General features: G+C 38.0%; 1 protein-coding gene across 1 annotated transcript in view; it reads left to right on the plus strand.

The window, feature by feature from the left end:
* Positions 1–19,668, plus strand: part of OGDHL (oxoglutarate dehydrogenase L) — a 54,543-nt gene that overhangs the window by 12,619 nt on the left and 22,256 nt on the right. Inside the window, exons 4-15 of the mRNA XM_065638668.1 lie at positions 2,030–2,132; positions 5,475–5,590; positions 7,523–7,677; positions 10,595–10,741; positions 11,333–11,423; positions 11,938–12,117; positions 12,496–12,624; positions 13,016–13,195; positions 13,465–13,617; positions 14,945–15,047; positions 15,648–15,776; positions 17,025–17,175. Coding sequence (XP_065494740.1) covers positions 2,030–2,132; positions 5,475–5,590; positions 7,523–7,677; positions 10,595–10,741; positions 11,333–11,423; positions 11,938–12,117; positions 12,496–12,624; positions 13,016–13,195; positions 13,465–13,617; positions 14,945–15,047; positions 15,648–15,776; positions 17,025–17,175 — 1,637 coding nt within the window. The remainder of the gene's footprint in view (positions 1–2,029; positions 2,133–5,474; positions 5,591–7,522; positions 7,678–10,594; positions 10,742–11,332; positions 11,424–11,937; positions 12,118–12,495; positions 12,625–13,015; positions 13,196–13,464; positions 13,618–14,944; positions 15,048–15,647; positions 15,777–17,024; positions 17,176–19,668) is intronic.

Below are 19,668 nucleotides of genomic sequence, written 5' to 3' on the forward strand. Positions count from 1 at the left end.
TCATGTGTCTGCAACAAACAATGAAAGAGGATTACCTAAGGCAACTGGCTGTTTTTAAAAGGTATTTAATACCCTCTAAATTCAGTGTTGAAGGGACACAATCAATTTGTGACCTTCCTTTGCCTGATAATGAAATGAAATGGAGAAGGATACAGAATTTTCATTTCTCAAGCCTGTCAGTGTTTTATGGTTTTTGTGGTAAACTGCTTTGTGGTCTGTCGAGCTGGTCTTCTGAAAAGACAGTTAATCTATTGCTTTTTCTAATGCAGAGCTTCAGACACACTGAAAGAAGGATTTCCAATGAAATGTGTGTGCTTAAAAAAATGAGTCTAGATAAAGTAATTTCTTGAGGCTTCTTTTATAACATAGGTTTCGGTTTTTTTAATCTATGTCTAGAAAATATTATTTTTAAAGTCTAGATTCAGGTAGTGTGTACTTGCATTTAGTAAAATTTATGGCAATTGATGAAAATTTTCCATGCATGTATTTTCACAAGCTTGATCTCAGATTTTTGGAGTTGTTACTATTTTCTGTATCCAGTGAAAGAAGTGGAAGTTATTGAAAAATAATTCGATGTTGAGGAAAACACTGTCTTTTAGTTAAAGGCCAAACTCCTCCTGGAGTGTAATATGGCACAGCACTTTACTGCTTTGCTTTTCTGGGTTTTGGTGTTTTTACTGATCTTCCTCTTCCTACTAGTACTGCAGAGCAGATGTGGCTTAGGGAGGTGAATTATTTCCTCTTGATGATGCTTGAGACAGAATTGTTTGCTTAGTTCCAGTCAGATAGACTTTGTGCTGCTGTAAACAATGAGGTGGCACAGATGTTGCCGTGGGCATCATTTGGCCTGTCAGAGTTTTATTACTGGTGATTCATGAGATGCAAAGAATCTCAGAGGCCAGGCTGAATTCACAGGGCTAGTTGTTCTAAAAAAGATGCTGTATTTCTGTTTGCCTGTGAGTGGAAGGTGTTTTGTTAGGAACTCTCCTGCTAATATAGAACATTTGAATAATGTTTTTACAAGGCACTTCTTGATGAACTACACTTTAATCACTGTCTGTTGCTGTGTGATGCGATTCATTATTAGTATTGCAGTTTATTAATTTTTTTCAGAATAATTAGGATGCTAGTAGTGTGAATGCAATTGTACCCAAGTGATCTGAATTTGTCCATTAAAAAGAAAAATAATGAGAAAGTATTTATATGTTAATCTATAAAAAGTTTTTAATGAGCTAATTCAGTATATGAGAACCACGCACAAGAGACATAAGAAAAAAATGGTTTTTATCTGTGGCTCTGTTGAATCAATTAGTTATTTCTTCTGTAGCAATGTTGTATGTTAATATAAGGCAGTGGTTTATAGCAACTTGTGGCATGCATTAACACCAGTTATATCGATAACTGAAAGCTGACTGAATTCCCCATTGAATTTGTGTTCTTTGGTATCTTGAATGTCAATTGTATTGTAGGTGAAACTCCTGAAATTTCATGAAGGAAAAAAAATGCTATCTGATGTGGAACAGAGCTCATGAAGAGTGACTCCTTCACTTCCAATATAAACTTCTTCAGCACCAATATAGGTTTTAGGTCAGCTTTAGTATTCTGCAGGTGTGGAAAGAAGGATTCAGGCAAAAATACAAAATGACTGAATTAGCAAATGATAATATCTATAGACTAGTCTTACTTTCTTGATTTTACCCAGAGATTTAGAGTACAATCTTTAGTAGTTTTCTTTACTTAATCTTCAGTGTAATTCCAGTTTAAATTCTATGTCAGACAAAAAAAAAGATTATGTTCTAATGTGTATTCAGCATTTTTTAATAGAAGTAGTGTACCTATCCAGAGGTATAACATTTATTTCCTGTGCTTATGGGAAAACTTGGGAAATGTGACCCACTTGTGACATTAGTGGCGTTCACTTATTTGACTTGATGGCTGATATGCATAGGAGAGATACCAGTGACTTTTTCCCTTTGTCTGACTTTTTTTAGTGTGATTTCGTTGTTCTCTCGCTTTCTTTGTTTTTCAGATCCGCGGCCATCATGTGGCTCAGCTGGATCCCCTTGGAATTCTGGATGCAGACTTGGATTCGTTTGTTCCATCTGACTTAATCACTACAATTGATAAACTTGGTGTGTACACTGTATGCCTTATTATCTGCAATGGTAATTTTTCTCTTTTGTCTCATTGGGCTGAAGTGATTTAATAAGACATTTCAGGGAAGCTTTGCTGGTATCATTAAATAGTTTCTTTGTGCATCTGTAAGGAGGCTCAAATTTCAGGACAATGCAATTTCTACTCTGAGATCACAGGTGAGGTTCCTGTGACTTCACCTTCTGATGAATGATGATTATAAACACTTTATAGAAACCCCAGATCTTTTAATTAATAATTAAATGAATACTATATCAATACATTAGGCTAAGATTCTGTAAATTACTTTTATACCATTGTGCTTGATACTTGTTTTGACTGGGGCCATCTGAAGGCTAGTCAATAGGAAAAACAAGTAACAAACAAAATGCTGGGTAGAGGAACGTAGGATAAATTTCATACTGAATTTGGATTCTAGCCCCTGATACATATTCTATCTGTATAATGTGAAGTGTATTTGAAATTATCAGAAGGAAGCACGGAAAGTGTAGAATTCTTGACTTGCGTATAGAATCCCATGGTCATCATTTTAGTTTCCTGCTGGAAGAGTGTGATACACTCAGGTCTGCTTTTGCAAAGGTGGTTCTGATTGCAAAGAGGGCATGTCTTTGAGAAATTGCACTGATCAATTTCTTTGCTCCTCTCTGCTTGAATAGAGAAACATCTGATTGATTTTTCTCTACTCTTCAATCTACCTGGTTTATTTAAAAGGTGGTTTTCTACTTGATAAAGACACTGAATTGATTTTTCTTTGATAGGTAGGGAAGCTTTTTGGACCAGACATAAAACATAGTGCAAGTAATAGATAAAACACATTCTGATTAATTTTTCTGTAAGTGCATCTACTGCCTCTTTGCTGCTGTGTTTTCTATTTCTGGTGGTAGGGAAAGAAGCATTTCTGACCCTTGATCGTGTAAAGGCATTGGAGTGCTTAAGACTGTAAATAGAGGTGCTTAAACAAATCAGGGGTTCTCTTTGAATTGTCAGCTTTAATTAAAGGAAAGTACCTACTAGAAAATATATTGGACGTTTACTAAGTAAGTATAATTTGTCTGGAGCATGGGTGATTGCTAGCATGTCAGTACAAATTTCTTTGAAGTCTATAGATAATACAGTACAGAGTGTTGTGAGTGGTCAGAAGGTGTCGTACTGAAGCGCTTACGAGCACAGGAAAAATATTTTAGACCTCTGAATGAGATGGGGTGTTTTGTCTGAGAGTGTAACTGCGGTGATATTTCAGTTTGTGAGAGGAAAAAATTTCTACCCTAGTCTTGACACAGCAAAAAAGAGACAGATTTCAAATGTTGCCTATCCTTAAGTGTTCCAGGCAGGAAAGTTATGAAAGGTCTCTGGAAGTATAGCAAGTATTTTAGTGTTTGATTTTTCTTTGCATTTGCTTTGTGCCGTCTACTGGTTGCCTTTTGAAAAACCTTCAGGTAAGAAGTTTCTTCTGGGAGTTGCTTCTAAAAGTGCAGCTAGTTACAGGTGTACCTACTGCACAATTCAAGTTATGGAATTGCTTTCAGGAAATCTTGGATTTCAATAAGGTTGTGTCTCTTTAAACGAGGTGATGCTTCAGTAAGCGCGCAGTGCTGCTGTACAAAGCACAGATGTTCTGTGTGTGCCCAAATCACTCCTGTACGTGTTCTGTTTTTTGCATGACAGAACATGAAAACTCTGTGAAGTCTTAGAGGATGTCAGCAAAGGGAAAAAAAAATATAGGATCTTAGTACTGCTTTGTTTCAAATGACACTAAAGGCTCTGTCATCCTATGTCCCTCCCCCTCCTCCTTTTTTTTTCTCCTGCTCCCCCCGCCCCCCTTTTCTTTCTTTTTAGCACTACAGAAAACTAGAATTAATTTGATGCTGGAGAACCCTATTATGGTATCAAAAAGGAGAAACAGTGGTACACAAACACTTTTTTTGTCCACTCCAGATATGATATTTGAATTTATTATTAAAATTATTATTAAAAACGAAATTAATATTTTAAACATTATTTTAAATATTTATTATCTTTAAAACACAAACTGTGTTATTACTGACAGTGCTTCTATAATAAAAGTGGTGGCAACACAGTCCTGTGGCCTCACTTCAACTCTAAATGCTAAGTTCCGTTATTGTTTCATCTTTAAATTGCCTTTTCACTTTCATCTTCAGAAAATTCATTTAACAGGGAATATGGAGCACTATTCTATATTGATGTAAGAGTTCTGTGCAGGCTGTCATATCAGTGTTAAAGTGGATGCCTGCAGCTTACCCAGACCCAAGGTAAAGAGTTCAAAATTAAAAATACAGAAACTCTTTACAGTTTTAAAATATTCCTAACATGTGCACACACACATAATTTTTGTGTATAATAAGTTTCTATAACTTTATGTAATGTGCATTGTAAGTTTTATACATCTGCTGCTTAGAATTTTAAGAAGCTATTTTTTTCTTTCTTCATTTAACAGATCTAGATTAAACTTTGTCATGCAAAACCCTTAACTTGCATTGATAGCAGTCTTTCGGTCTTGTCTGTTGTGTATTTTGGCTCTTGAAACTGCATAACAGTTAAATGTTTTCTTAAACCATATTCTCAGCCAGAACAACTTTAAATATGTCTAAATCAGGAAGAGACAATATGCTTAAACAAGCCCTTGTTTTAGTTGGGGGCGTGTGTGTGTGGAAACATCTCTGCTTTATAAGGGGTTACCGACTGGGAAGCAGAGCTGTACAGGTTATTACATGGCTATTTCAAACTAACTTCCCTGTGAAGAGGAGGAGGGTGAACGGAGATACCTTGGAAGTTCTATGCATTACATTGAATGTGTTGGTATTTTCTCTTAGTCTGTCTATTAATGTTGTATAAATTAGTATGCTTCTAACCAACTGGTTTTGTCTGTGAAAAGTGGTTCTTTTTGTGTTTGTTGTTCATAAAAGAACAAGGAAGAAATCCGAATCGTTAGTTATTTCACCAAACAGTGAAGTGCAAAATATAATATGGAGAATTGATGGCACATATACTAATATGCTGAAATATAAAAAGGCTTGGGTGATTTTAATTTCAGTTGCTCTATCTGAGCATTTAAAAAAGAATGGTTTGGTACTTCTAATCAAACAATAGCCACTTAAGTAAAACATTTATTTTTAAGATCCAGACTCAAGTACATTGTACCAATGCATGCCTCCAAAATATTCACACTTCCATGTTTTAATCTGGTACCTTCTTTCTTAATATCGCTTTATTAAACTTAATTCATGGTGGTATGAAAAACAATGCTGGTTTCCTTTTTTTCTCTTGCCCTGCTTCGCAAATTGATAATGTACCTTTTGCAGGGTTTTATGGCTTGCATGAATCAGATTTGGACAAAGTCTTTCAGCTGCCTACAACCACCTTCATAGGAGGAAATGAGAACAGTCTGTCTTTACGAGAGATCATCAAGCGGCTGGAGGTCAGTGGGATGTTTTGTGATTTGTGGTTGTTTTCATCCAAACAGAAGCGAATGTTTTCCAGTTGTCAGTCACAAAAACACCCTTACAATTTGTCAGTTATGAATTGAGCATGTAAAGAATTCAAATGACATTAAAAATAACCCTTCTACTGTTTGTAGAGATGGCAGCACCTTAGTTTCATTGCCTGGATATCTGAAATATATAAATTAAGGATGAGTATAAAAGAAGTGAATATGGTAGAATACTAATTCAGGCCCTAGATCTGTAAAGAGCTGACCTTGTTTAAAAGGAGTAGAACCTTTTAGAACTTGTTTTTCAAGTGTCCTACCACAGCTAAAACACCTTTGCCTACAGTACTTGGGATGTGCGGGGGTTGCTCTCAGAGCCCTAGCTTTAGTGAGACTTTTACCTGAATAGAAGTATGAGGGTTGGGTGCCACCAAATCGGTGAAAGCCCAGCTGTAGCTTGTAAATGGGGATGGACCTTGTTTTCCATCCCCAGTTCCTTTCCCAGAGTTTCAGGTGATATGGTTATGCCATGTGAAGTTATCAAAGGTAAACTAATTTAAAGCACAATTTAAACGAATAATTATAATTAGATGGGAACTGCAAATAGCAAAACGGCAAGTAGGAATGGTAATGAATTTGTAAACTACTGAGTTAGTAAGTACTGGATATTACCAATTGTGCTTGTTCCAGGATTTGGGAGTATTCAAGTTGCATAGATTTCCATTGCATGCTTATGAAATCCATTGGACTAAAAAGGGCTAGGAGTGAGGAAATATTTTAAAGGATGAAATACAGAACTGAGTTACAAGAATGTGAAAATAGAAATAAAATAATTACTGAACATATAAGAGTTCATGGCTTTGATCTGTTGCAAGTGTGAGAGAATGTGTTGACCTGCATGTTTGATTATTACATCGGCTTAGCTGAAGCACAGACAGTTGTTAAGTCACGTAATCTCTGTACATCTGAGCCCTATATTTGCTTTTTGGTTTTTACACTTTTGCACATCTGTGCTGCAACTTTCAAGAGAGAATTCTGAAAAATGTAGTGTGCAAATAAATGGACAAAATCAATAGCAAAATCTAAAAGCCTCAAGGAACTGATTTGTGTTAAAGAGAAATAACCCTCTGGTTTCCCTCTTCAGACCTTTGGATTTTTTTTTAAATTGAAGTCAACATTAAATTCCTTTGTAGAGGCAGTAGAGAGCACATACTATGTGTTCAGAGTGTTTTTATCTCAGATTAAACTCACAATAGGTCTTACTTCTGTTGACTTGTATTTTAGACCCTTTTTTGTGGTGAAATATTATTTTTAAGTTAAGAAAAAGAAAATTTAAAACATGCAACATGGACATAAAATTTCTGAAGTGCCTTTTTATTTTTCCCTGTCCTTTCTTTGCTCTCAGCTGCTTGGATTCCTTTTCAGATATCCAGCCTTCTGAGACTTGACAATTATCAGATAATTTGAATGAGGCTTCATAGCTGTCTTCTCATTGTCTTTAGTGCTTGATTTCAGGTGACATTTAAGAAAGGGTAAATGTTGATAAACAACTTAATCTTTGCTGGTGCTTCCAAAGAAAAGACTCTATAGCCTGTAAGAACAGTAGCGAGTTAGGTGAAATATGGCAGTCAGTTTAAGGCAGGTTTACTGGTCTACTTTGAATATGTTACCAAATGAGAATCCTCCAGATTCGAAATTTTGAAACATTGCTTTGTAGAGAAAGCTTTCTGGCATAAAACTAGATTCGGTAAAATGATTCATGTACTTATAGGATTACTATGGGTAAGATATAGTGGAACAGGAAGAAGACAAGATAGTTTTCAGAAGAGTAGTATGTACAGCAAATGTAATTTAAAAACTATATTTGTTTCTTCGTGGCCCATTAACTCCTAAAGCTTCTGTGTTGGTGTGTTCACATCCTAGAATACCTACTGCCAACACATTGGCTTGGAGTTCATGTTCATCAATGATGTGGAGCAGTGCCAGTGGATCCGGCAGAAGTTTGAGACACCGGGAGTTATGAAGTTTACTAATGAGGAAAAAAGGACTTTGTTGGCAAGGCTGGTGCGCTCCATGAGGTACGCTGGGGCGGTGCTGGGAAACGGCTCTGTGGCTGCTGGGTGCAACTGCTGCAGTCTGCAAACTGCTGAGGGGGAGCTGAAGAGTCTCGGTGAAATCTGGAGTACAGGAGGGTGTAGTTAACCTGGCTGTGGTACCAAAGGGAAGTGAGTACTGTGAGGTATGTCAGGGTCTGCGTAGTGGCTTTTAGTGTCCTATTTTCTTAAAAGGCAGGTTGTGTTGTGTAACACTTGTGCAGCCTTTAGGGGCATATCTGGCAATGTTTTCATTGGCTTGCAGAGATAAGCTGGGGAAAAAAAAATTGTTTCAACAGACTAGTAATATGCCTCTGTGTGAAAGATTAATAACCTGTTTCAGAAAATAGGAGTCAGAATAACATTGGATACTGATCTTCTGCTATATTATATCTATTGTGCATCTCTCTAGTAGCAGATGATCAAAGGAGGCCATCCTAACATTCAGCTCAAGGAGAATTTTTAGATGGATGAAATGTTGACATGAGCATTGTTTGACTCACTGGGATGCTACCAGTGTCTTTGGAGACCTCTGCCAAGATGGGGCTGGATTTGAGAGGCATAATGTCATTTCAAGTCCTGTTTTTCCCCTTTTGAGGTATGCCAAGATGTGCTGTACTGCTGCATGACCTGGCAGCAGGAGTTTTGGTCTCTGCAATTTATGAAAGCATGTTTGGAAACAGCTTATTGATTGTTCCCGTTGTGGCTGTCTGTACAGAAATACTGTGATCCCAGAGGCTGAATTACCCTCTCACCCCTAGAATGAGACTGTCTTCTCAGGCACAAGATTTATTCCAGTTCTTATGATGTGAAACAGTTTGCATATCCTTTAATAAACATGAGAGTTAGAGATTTATAAAGATACATTTTTGATTAAGCTTCTGTGTTCGAAGACTAAAAAATTAAGTGCTCATTGGAAGTGTTAGAAGATATTTTTGCCTGGTGTTTTGTTTTCCAATATTATAGCAAGGTTGTTTTTCTAGTTAAAAGTTTCACTTAAACAGAAAACCAGTTACTTAATGGTCAAGTGAATGTTGCACTTGAGTAAGTTTGTTTAACAAGCGCTCAGCATGAACCTTCTCCCTTTATCTTGAGACAAGAATTCATGCTTTCTTTCCTGCCTGTTTAAGCTGTGGAAAGATCTGGGGTTCCTAGTAGCATGAAAAAGCTGAATTTTCATCTTCAGCCAAATTGTCTGCTGAAGATGGAAAAAAAAAAAGAAGTTTTACATAAATTTCTATCCAGCTATCTCTAGTGTGCTTTTTTTTTGTCTGAAAATGATCAAGAAAAAATCTGGTTTTGTGGAAAACGTCACGCTCTTGAGATTTGTGGCTTTGTAAAGCAGATAGTCAGAATTTTGCTCAAGAATGCAGTTTTCCAAAATATTCGTTTCAAGTACTACATAGTTCAGGTACCTGAAACTGAATTTTAAAGTAGGATTTCTCATCCTTTGTGGTGTTCACTGATAGGTTATTGAAAAAAGGGTCATTTTTAACTCTTCTGTAAAATACTCACTGTGTATCTTTGTTCTACACTGTGTATGCATTAGTAACTGATTGTGTAGTCTGATCTGGGCATCATCTTAAGCCTGTGCAGGGTCAAGTATTTCTAGATCATCCCTTGTGAGAACAACCACGTTTCGTAAGGCTTGCTGCTCACTGGGTACTGAATCCATGTGGTGACAGCGGATGAGCTGCCAGCCCTTGTGAACTCACGGTGGCACGCAGGGGACTTGCAACATGTGACTGTGGAATATTGCATTTCTGCACACCTAGTGGCAGTTTGTCTCAAATAATCAACTTTCTGCTTGCCCGATACTGTCTTGACTTGCAGCTGCAAAGAGGAGGCAAACAGCGTGTACACCACTTTGCTTTGCCCTGTGGGACTTGCTGTTCACATGGGACCCCGCTTTCAGTTTAGATAAACTGGCATAGCCCCGCAGACTTCCCTGAGGAATTCTGGCTGCATAGCTCAGCTGAGGGTCTGCCTGGTTGCTTAGATGCCTGAATTATAAGGGTATTGATGGGTGAGCTAAGGAGAGTCTTTTGGCAACTCTGCATTTCACTGCTTTTAGGACTTCAATCTAAAGAGGTAAATGTCAGTGTTCTGAGTGAGGAATAAGCTGAGTATTAATGGATTATGGCAGTGTTATGAGTTCAGGCATTGCACAGATGATGTAACCAATACAGTTATTTTCATGAAGATGTATTTTCTTTGCTTTTTGTATCTCCAAGCTTTACAACATATAATCCTTTCAGCGTTTGTTAAAAGGTACTTTTTAACCACTCACATTGCCCCTGGCCCAAATGCATTAAAGAGTGAAAGAACGTGGAGCTGTCAGGGATTGACATCTTTCTCCTGCTGCAGCTGAGGCAGAGATACCAGTGTCCTAGTTCTTGGCACATTATCAACTGTTACATCACACCATCTGAGGAGCTCTGCCATTGAATAGGACCTATGAAATAGGTGTGCTTTTACTGTATTTCTGCAAGTATTTAATTGTTACTTCCAGAAAATACAGGTTCTCTTATGTCTTCTTCAATCCATAGAAGAGACTTCTCTGCCTTCCCAGTGGTCAGTATACATTTTGTATACATGGGAAGGAGCAGAGTTTAACTTGGGAACTGAATTTTGTCTGAGGTAGAGACTCTCCCTCCTGTTGGAATTGTTTTCCAGTCCTGGTAAACGCCTCTCAGATGGAAGAGAAAGAAGACTTAATTCTCTCCTATGTGTCCCTCCTTACATGTGACTTACTTCTAGAGCTCTTAAAACATGTATTCACAGATGTTTTAAAACAGTGTAATGTAATTATGTTTTCTAAAAGATGTTTGACAATAAGTGTTCTCTACATTATCTTAATACAAACACTCTCTCTTGTTTTTTGTGTTTCTTTTTGGCAAAGATTTGAAGACTTCCTTGCTCGCAAGTGGTCTTCTGAAAAGAGATTTGGTTTGGAAGGATGCGAAGTAATGATTCCTGCACTTAAGACCATCATTGATAAATCCAGTGAAATGGGAATTGAATATGTTATAATGGGGATGCCTCATAGGTAATGTCAATGGAAACCCCCAACAAATGGGCTTATTGTCTTAAGACAAGTTTCAGGTTCTAGAATTTTATAATGCTAGAGTGGCAAGAGTCAGTCACAGTGAGTCATGGGAACACAGAACTGTAACAAATATTTGTCAGTGGGAGGCGACAGATGTCTCAGGGAAATGCTGGTGAAACTCTCCATGGTGGACTTCGGACCTGCAAGCAGATGTGGCAGCAGCTGTGGTGCCTGTCCCATTTCAGAGAGTCTAGAACTGAGAAAGCTTGTTCAGATAGTATCAAACTTACTTTTGCAGTCAGCCTTAATTAAATAGTTATTAATGTCATCCTGTTCAAACTGCCAGATAGCTGCAAAATTCGTTGCTCATACTTGAATAACTAGGTGTTATAAAATGTATGTGGGAATGCATTGGAGGGACTTTGCAATGGGAGGAGAAGGGTACAATGAAGAGTGTCAGGTTCAAAAGTTTGAAGTGAACTTCTTACTTGCAAATTTCTGACAGAGATGGCTTGCTGATTTTATAAGTTTTATGCTGTTAACTCTGTTATTACAATTTCTGAGGCATAACTATGTTTGGAATTTGCTTAGGGGTAGGCTCAATGTATTGGCTAATGTAATCCGAAAAGAGCTGGAGCAGATCTTCTGTCAGTTTGATCCCAAACTTGAAGCAGCTGATGAGGTAAGATGGTTTTTCAATAGATCTGTATAGAGAGGTCAACATTCAAGGTAGTTTTTAGTCATTTTGGTCATGGTTATTATGCAAATAGCATTATCAGCTGCTGAAATGCATTGTCCTCTTTTCTAGTTTGAGGAATATGATTCAGTGAAATTTCTTCACAAATTTAAAGAATATACTGTACCTCTAACATGCAGAAGGTGTTTTAGGAATGACTGTAAATGAAGTTCAAGGTCATTTGACTGAGTTCCTAACTTTTAAGCATCTTTCCTTGTTTTATATAAACGAAATGAGCATCAATATTATGTAAATATTTACCCAGTACTGGATAGCAACACTAAGATAATAAAATAGGAACAGTGTTCCGGTTTGAAAGTATGGTGTCAAACCCATAGTACGTACTGATGTGCAGTTAGCTAGATGCATTTTTCAGACTGAAGCACAAGTTTTAGATGTAGTCAATCAGATGCAGCTGGTATGAATGACATTCCTGAATCGTGACTGTCTTGCACATCAGGGATCTGGGGATGTAAAATATCATCTGGGAATGTACCATGAGAGGATCAACCGAGCAACAAACAAGAAAATCACTCTGTCCCTGATGGCTAACCCTTCTCACTTGGAAGCAGTTGATCCTGTTGTGCAGGGGAAGACAAAAGCCGAACAGTTTTATCGAGGAGATACGGCAGGGAAAAAGGTAAATATTGTTTAACATAATAACTCTTACTGGTAGTTTTCCATATGATTTTTAATAAAAATACTTTACCAGTAGTTTTGTGTCACAGAGTCTTCCTCTTTTCCTCCTTCAGAAAAAAAATTTAGCACCTGTTGAAGTAGGTAAGGTTTTTGACATGGTACCTCAAGGTTAACTTCAGTAAGTAGGCTTAACACTTTCTTTCATTTGCAAACTGAGCAAAGGCAGCAGAATGCTGACAAGTCTGTAGTTTATTATAAAAATACAGTTATGTTTTATAAGCACTACAGAAATATGGAAGAAAGAAACCCTGCTGAGAAACTTAAACTGCAGTTTTACTTTCTAATATATGTGTGGATATGTGTGTATAATCCTCTTTAGGTTATGTCCATATTATTACATGGGGATGCTGCCTTTGCAGGACAAGGAGTGGTTTATGAGACGTTTCATCTTAGTGACCTCCCATCCTACACCACAAATGGCACTATTCATGTTGTGGTCAACAACCAGGTAACAAGTAGAGCATTTTCCGGTCAATTTGTCTGCTGAATAGTTGCTAGTGTATTTCCTTTTATTCTTTCTTGTTATTAGCTGGGTGCATTGTCTCCTCTGTTTATTAGAATGGTTAGGATGCTCCTGAAAACGATCATAGTATCTAGCAACTCTGAGTGGATACCTACATCTACCTATCACCTATGTTTATTTCATTTGTTGTGTAACACTTAATTGGGTTAGGTTTGCTTTGTTTTGTTTTTAAGGGAGCAAAAAGAAGCCAGCTAGCCAAAATGAAAAGCTGATACTACTGCTGTGTAAATGACTATTAAGTGAAAACCTCAAGCATTCAAAATAAAGTGAAGGGAGATGCCAAAATTATTTTAATGGAAGTTTCTGGAATTTTTAGATTGGCTTCACCACAGACCCCCGTATGGCCCGTTCATCTCCATATCCTACCGATGTTGCTCGTGTGGTCAATGCTCCCATTTTTCATGTGAATGCTGATGACCCTGAAGCAGTGATGTATGTGTGCAGTGTAGCTGCAGAATGGCGAAACACCTTCAATAAAGATGTGGTGGTCGACTTGGTACGTCTTGGTTTTCTTAACTTGTCATTTTGTGTATTAGTACTACTCTCTTTTCTGTGGCTTAAAAGGCCAAGTCAAGAAACATTTTTTTTTTTTAAATGACCTTTAGTTTCTTCTTTAAAAAAAAGGCAAGCAAACAGCTAACAGGCCCACAAGTATCCATAAATGGTTTTATACCATAAACCTCCTAAAAATCTCTGTAAATCTGAAATGGAAAGATTTCATTTTACGTTTTTCCTTACCAAGAGAAACGATCTTTCCCTTTGTAGGTTTGTTACCGTAGGAGGGGGCACAATGAAATGGATGAACCGATGTTCACGCAGCCTTTAATGTACAAGCAGATCCATAAGCAGGTGCCAGTGCTGAAGAAATATGCTGACAAACTGATTGCAGATGGGACTGTGACACTGCAGGAGTTTGAGGTACATGGTAACAGAGTTGAAGCTGTCAGGAGGAAGACAAAGCTGTCACTATATGCTGTCTACTTAAAAACCTGCCTTTCATTACCATGGTGTCTTCACTCTTTAACGCTATCTGATGCAATTTGGTTTGGATTTTTGTGTAAAATAAATAGTATTGTTGTAACAAAAGTAATGAAAGTTCTGTGAAGTAACTAATACATATTGCACAGAAAAAAATTTCCTTCAGTTCTGAGATTTCAGAAAGGTGATCAGATGTGAATGTTGGAGATGGAGGCATTTGTTCATCTCTAGAATTTTGATTCAGCAGTAAGACAGTATTTAAATGCTCATAGGTATGACTGTAGCTTCATATTGATAATCTTGGCAGGCTTGTATCCAGTGGTAATGCAATAAAATCAATTTAACCTTTTTATTTTCTTGCAATAATTCAGCTAAGTTCAGAGACAATTTGAAATATTCCAGAAAGAAGTGTAAAGTCTGGTGCCTGTATTAAGTTAGTTAAGCCTTTACCTTCATCTTTTTGAAAGTGAAATGTGTAGAGAGCAGATGAAAGGAAGGACCTTTTGGGAAGGTGTGGCTAGCTATGTAGTGACACAGTATTGCAGATCAACAAACAAGCTGTTTATGTAGCTGCATTCTGTTATCTGCAAGAATGATCACAGCTCATGCAGACACAGCTACCCTGAATCGTTGTAAGGGTGGCCAGTTGTGGCATGGGCTTTGGTGAGTGGATCCAAGATCCCGGATGGATGTTTTGCTGTACAGACTGAGCTCAGCATTGCTGTTAAAGATTAACTAGCTCAAGAACTTGAGTGTGCTCTTGGGTTGAAACATAGATACTACAGAGGCATTCTGCCTATACAGAATATGGCTTAGTATCTGTTGCCATTGACAGCTGTGGCCAGCAGATTCTTAGCTGGAGTCTCCTAGCCAGACCAGTGTTCTAGGAGGTTCTTTTCTAGTCTTTAGGGACTTCTGTAGAAAGAAGTATTAGAGCTGTATAGTGCTGATCTTAGAAGTATGACTGTAAATTATATTTGGTGTCTCAGTTCTCTCTCGTTCTAGAGTAATACTTGCAACTTCAGCTCTTGGTAGTCTCCTCTAACACCTCTTCAATTAACTAAATAATTTATTTAGAATAATGGGGGCAAGGATCTTTCTCAAAGGAAATTTGATCCTAGATAAAATGAAGTTGTTTGCATAATTGTAACTAAATTTTCTTCTGGAGTTAAATAACTGGTTTTATCATACTGAATGATAAGTATCATCTGTGAGATACAGAGGTGTTATGCTTATCTGTTTTAAAAAGAAAGTTTTTGTTCTACAGGAAGAAATTGCGAAGTATGATAGAATATGTGAAGAAGCATATACTAGATCTAAGGATAATAAAATCCTACATATCAAGCACTGGCTTGATTCACCTTGGCCTGGTAAGAGGTGTCCTTTCACTTGTCCTAGTGTTAATATTATTGTGCTTTTGAGTCCATATTCTAGGACTCTGAAATGGTTTTTATCAAGCAGTGTTCCTTTAAAATAATGTATGTGACCTTTGTTTTGCCCATTAGTAGTAAAGGAAACATTCTGCCAGATCACCTTAAAAGAGATGCTTTTCTTAAAAAACATGCAAAGTAAGGTGTGACTCTGAAAAATGTCTTTTCAGTTTAGCAGAGAAGTGTTTTTCCTGTAACATTAACTGTGCCTTCAGAAAGGAGTATGTGTCATGCTCTTTCATTTGTTGTTGTTGTTGAGGGATTGAGGTGCTATATGCCATTTATTGGCTGCCTCTGCCCACATAGTTGGACTTCACAGGGAGTGAAAGCAGAAAAAAAGCAGATCATTGTGTGCCGTAAGATCGAGTTTTGTCATGCAGACAATCAAAATGATTGTATCTCCAAGTGAAAGGTGAACAACTAGGTTTAGGCTGCTGCATAGAATACCTTTTAAGAGTTGTGAGTTTTTAAATAAAGTATAGATTGTGTAGGTATCTGTTAATCAGTCCTTGAACATCTCACCAAATCTTTTACTTCCAGGATTCTTTAACATGGATGGAGAACCCAAGAGCATGTCTTGTCCTCCAACTGGCATTTCAGAAGACCTGCTGACTCACATTGGCAATGTAGCTAGTTCAGTGCCAGTCAAAGACTTCAAAATACATGCAGGTCAGCTGGAGTCTTTGTTTCTCCTAGTGCCTGCGTTTCTTGCTCAGATTTTATATTTCTGCACATGAGTTGCTATTGGGCCATTTCCAAAAGAGGAAAATGCCTGTGACTTTTATTTTAACTCTTCCGTCTTATGGGCAAGAAGAATGTGAATTAAGATCCTGCCGCTTGTTCTCAGCATGTTTTTTCAGTATCATGCCACTTCTGTTCCCTACCTTGTTAAAATAGATTTTCTTCTGAGGGAGGTAAAAGTCTCTTCGCAATGTTAATGGCTCCTTTCATTCTTCATGTCCTTGTGGAAAATGCTGCCTCTATGCAGCACGTTTGTGGGACTTACTGTGAAGTAAGGCAGCCATCTCAGAAGCTTTTTTTTTTTTTTTTTAAAGACTAAAACAAGTGGTAATTTGAGGTCCACTTAAGACAATTTTGTTGTAGTTAGCCAACTTTCTACTCAGGATTATAGCTTGGTCTTTTCAGACCTGGCGACATTGCTGATGTACTATGAGTGTAATTTTAATACAGCTAAAGGGTCTGTGTGTGGGCAAATTAAGGCAGTTTTTCTTTCAACTTGACACTTAGCATTGATGGTAGCACAAATCTAGTGTTTTCTCCAAAAGTCTTAGCTTTTGGTCTGAAGAGATTAAATTCTGAATTGGGCATCTGTTACAGTAAGAGGTTAAATGTGCCTGTCCCGCTGGGGAGCACCTGGCACTGTGTCCAAGTTCTGAGTTAATTGTTCACTCTGTGGTCAGGTTGAAGTCCAGCAGCTCAACAGGGCATAGTAACATGTTAATTCTGTGGGAAAATATGGAGACACTTTGTTTAGGGACAAATGCCAAGGAAATGAGAGAGAGAAGAAAAAAATCTTGAACCCAATAGATGGTATTTTCAGCCTCCTATAAAACAGTACTTGGTGTTAAAGATGTGAAAATGAATCTTTAAGAAGTATTTCACCATGGAACCTTTTGATTGTCTTCAGTAGTTTCTGAAACAGCCAATCTTATTTTTTCCTTCTAAAACACGGTATGAAAATTATGCAGCCCTTTGCCTGGGAAACAAGTTATTTTACTTTGCTCACAGTTCAGTTTTAGAAGGACAACTTGTAGACCTTATTAGGATCTGTATTTAATTTAGCCAGTGGGGGAGGAGAATGGTGAATGTAATGTGAATATAAAATATTCTGAAGTAGGTCCACTGATTTTTTTTTTTTTTTTTTTTTTTTTTTAAATCTTTATTATTCCAATATAGGACTCTCTCGGATTTTAAGAGCCCGCTTGGAAATGACCAAGAACAGGGTCGTTGACTGGGCCTTAGCAGAATACATGGCTTTTGGCTCTTTTCTGAAAGAAGGGATCCATGTCCGGCTGAGTGGACAGGATGTGGAGAGGGGCACTTTTAGGTGAGTACTAAGATAACTGTTAAATGCTGTCCCATACTTAAAGAAACCCCTTGACATTTTTTTAAACAATATAGCCTCCTGTGGGGAAGGGGAATTTGAGACTATTCAGTATCAATCTGGATGTTAAAGGTTCTGGCAGTCAAGAATAATCAAATCTCCCATGTCTCTGTAAACACCACTTCAAAGGCAGAACAAATTTTCTTAGAAACTTTCTTCCTTCTCTTGCTGAAAAGCAGAAATGTGGGTTTTCTTTTTCTTTCCTGGTCTTAACTAAAAATTCAGCTGCAATCCATCTAATTGCTGAGAAGTAAAAGAAGGGTATTTGCTGCTGCAGATTCTAAGTCTTTTAAATACCATTCCAGCGGTGGTTGCTTGGAACTCGGGTATGCTGCGAACAAACACATTGCTGGTTGGCAAGGCTTTTTAAAGTGAAACAAGATCCTTTGTACTGAGACCTGTAATGACTGGAGCATGAATGAACACAGAATCTGATCACTTGGTAAAAATATATACTGTTCTGCTGCCTTACCTGGCTCTCCATGGAGTGAAATGTTAATGATGTATTTAATTGAAGCCTTTGATGCGAAGCCCATTGCTGGGGATGAATGAACCAGCAGCTGCACTGTGCTTCATTGTGAATGCTTGCAGGAAAGAGAGAAATCTTGGTGCCTGTCTTCTCTGGTACAGTGCTGTTTTTGTGCTGAGCTTCATTCGGTATCCATTTTTTTGCGCTTTCTTCTTTTTGCTTTCATTCTAATGGCACTTTAACAAAATCCTTCGGATAAGACCTGAAAACAAAAGTGAAAATGGGGAGATCCACACCCTGTTTCCAATTTCTCATCCTCCTTTATTTCAATACTGTGGTCTTGTGAAGCAGTCAGCATCTCCTGGGAGAACAACACGTGTTCATTGTTTAGCAACCTGCCCACCTATTTCAGGTGAGTGCTTAGTCAAGTCTAATACACACTGCTAGACTTGTCTTGAGAATGCGAATTCTCTGTATTCCCAATTCTCTCACTGGTGGAAGAGGTTTTTCCAGAACTATTATCCAGATTTTCTTGATCTTTGTTTAAGGTAAAAACAATTGCTGTGTTCACAGCAATATAGGAGAAAAAGAAAAGGAAGAACAAAACAACAACAACAAAAACATGTTTCAAATAAAAAGCTATTCAGACTGGTGAAGACTAGCTAAGGATTCCTGTGGCATCTGGATTTTATTATTCAGTCTTTTAGAAAAGGAGTAAAAAGGCATTCACACAAATTCTTGTGAAGTTCAGGACTGAAGCTGGTACTGCAGATGTTTGAATTAGAGTAACCTGGTTCTGCTTTAATGCTGAGGTTTGAGTTTGCCTGTTGGGTAGTGGGATCTGCAAAATGCTAGCACCTGGTGTGATTATGAATTTTTGTTGTGATTGTGACAGAGCAGTTGAACAATAAAGGATGAGATTAAAAAGAGAGAATATTCAGCCACTCTGTTAAACAGAAGAGAGCACTGTAGAAATGTGGAAGACTAGGCCTGTTGTACTGTATTCAGGCTCATTTAATGAGAGGCATGGGTAGAAAAGTTAACTTATGCTACACACATATCTAGGAGGTACTGGAGTTCTCTTTAAAGCTGCTCTTCTTTAGCTGTGGTTGAGTTTGTCTTTTATAATAAAGGTGAGCAAATACTGGTGCATTTTTATTGGAAAAAACACATTTGCAAACACATATAAAGTATATGTCACACTGTCCTCTCTCTGTACTGAGAAGACCCTTCACTCCCCAAAATCCTTGAACTATGTAATGTCTCAAATATCTGGGACTAATTGAAGGGGGAGTATCAGCCAGAATTTGGGAAGAACTGCATATACTGTGTTGCCATAATGAAAACAACACGATGAGAGTGTTTTCACTATTTTGGAGCTTCTGAAGTGCTGTCTAGAAACTACTACTTTCTGTCAGTAGTCAATCACAGAATGGTTGGGGTTAGAATGGACCTCTGGAGATCATCTAGCCCAACCCACCTGCTAAAGCGGGTTCACCCAGAGTAGATTGCACAGGAATGCATCCAGGCAGGTTTTGAACATCTCCAGAGAAGGAGACTCCACAACTTCTCTGGGCAGCCTGTTCCAGTGCTCTGGCACCCTCAAAGTAAAGAAGTTTTTTCTCATATTCAGATGGAACCTCCTGTGCTTCAGCCTGTGCCCGTTGCCCCTCATCCTATCTTTGGGCACCACTGAAAGGAGTCTGGTCCCATCTTCTTGACATCCACCCTTGAAATATTTATAAACATTGATGAGATCCCCTCTCAGCCTTCTCTTCTCCAAGCTGAACAGACCTGGCGCTCTGTCTCTCTTCATAAGAAAGATGCTCCATACCCCTAATCATCTTTGTAGCTCTCCACTGGACTCCCTCAGTAGTTCCTTGACCTTCTTAAACCGGGGAGCCCAGAACTGGATGCTGTGCTCCAGATGTGCCCTCACCAGGGCAGAGTAGAGCAGAAGGATAACA

This window comes from Caloenas nicobarica, chromosome 7, assembly GCF_036013445.1.
Source record: "Caloenas nicobarica isolate bCalNic1 chromosome 7, bCalNic1.hap1, whole genome shotgun sequence".
Classification (NCBI taxonomy): Eukaryota; Metazoa; Chordata; class Aves; order Columbiformes; family Columbidae; genus Caloenas; species Caloenas nicobarica.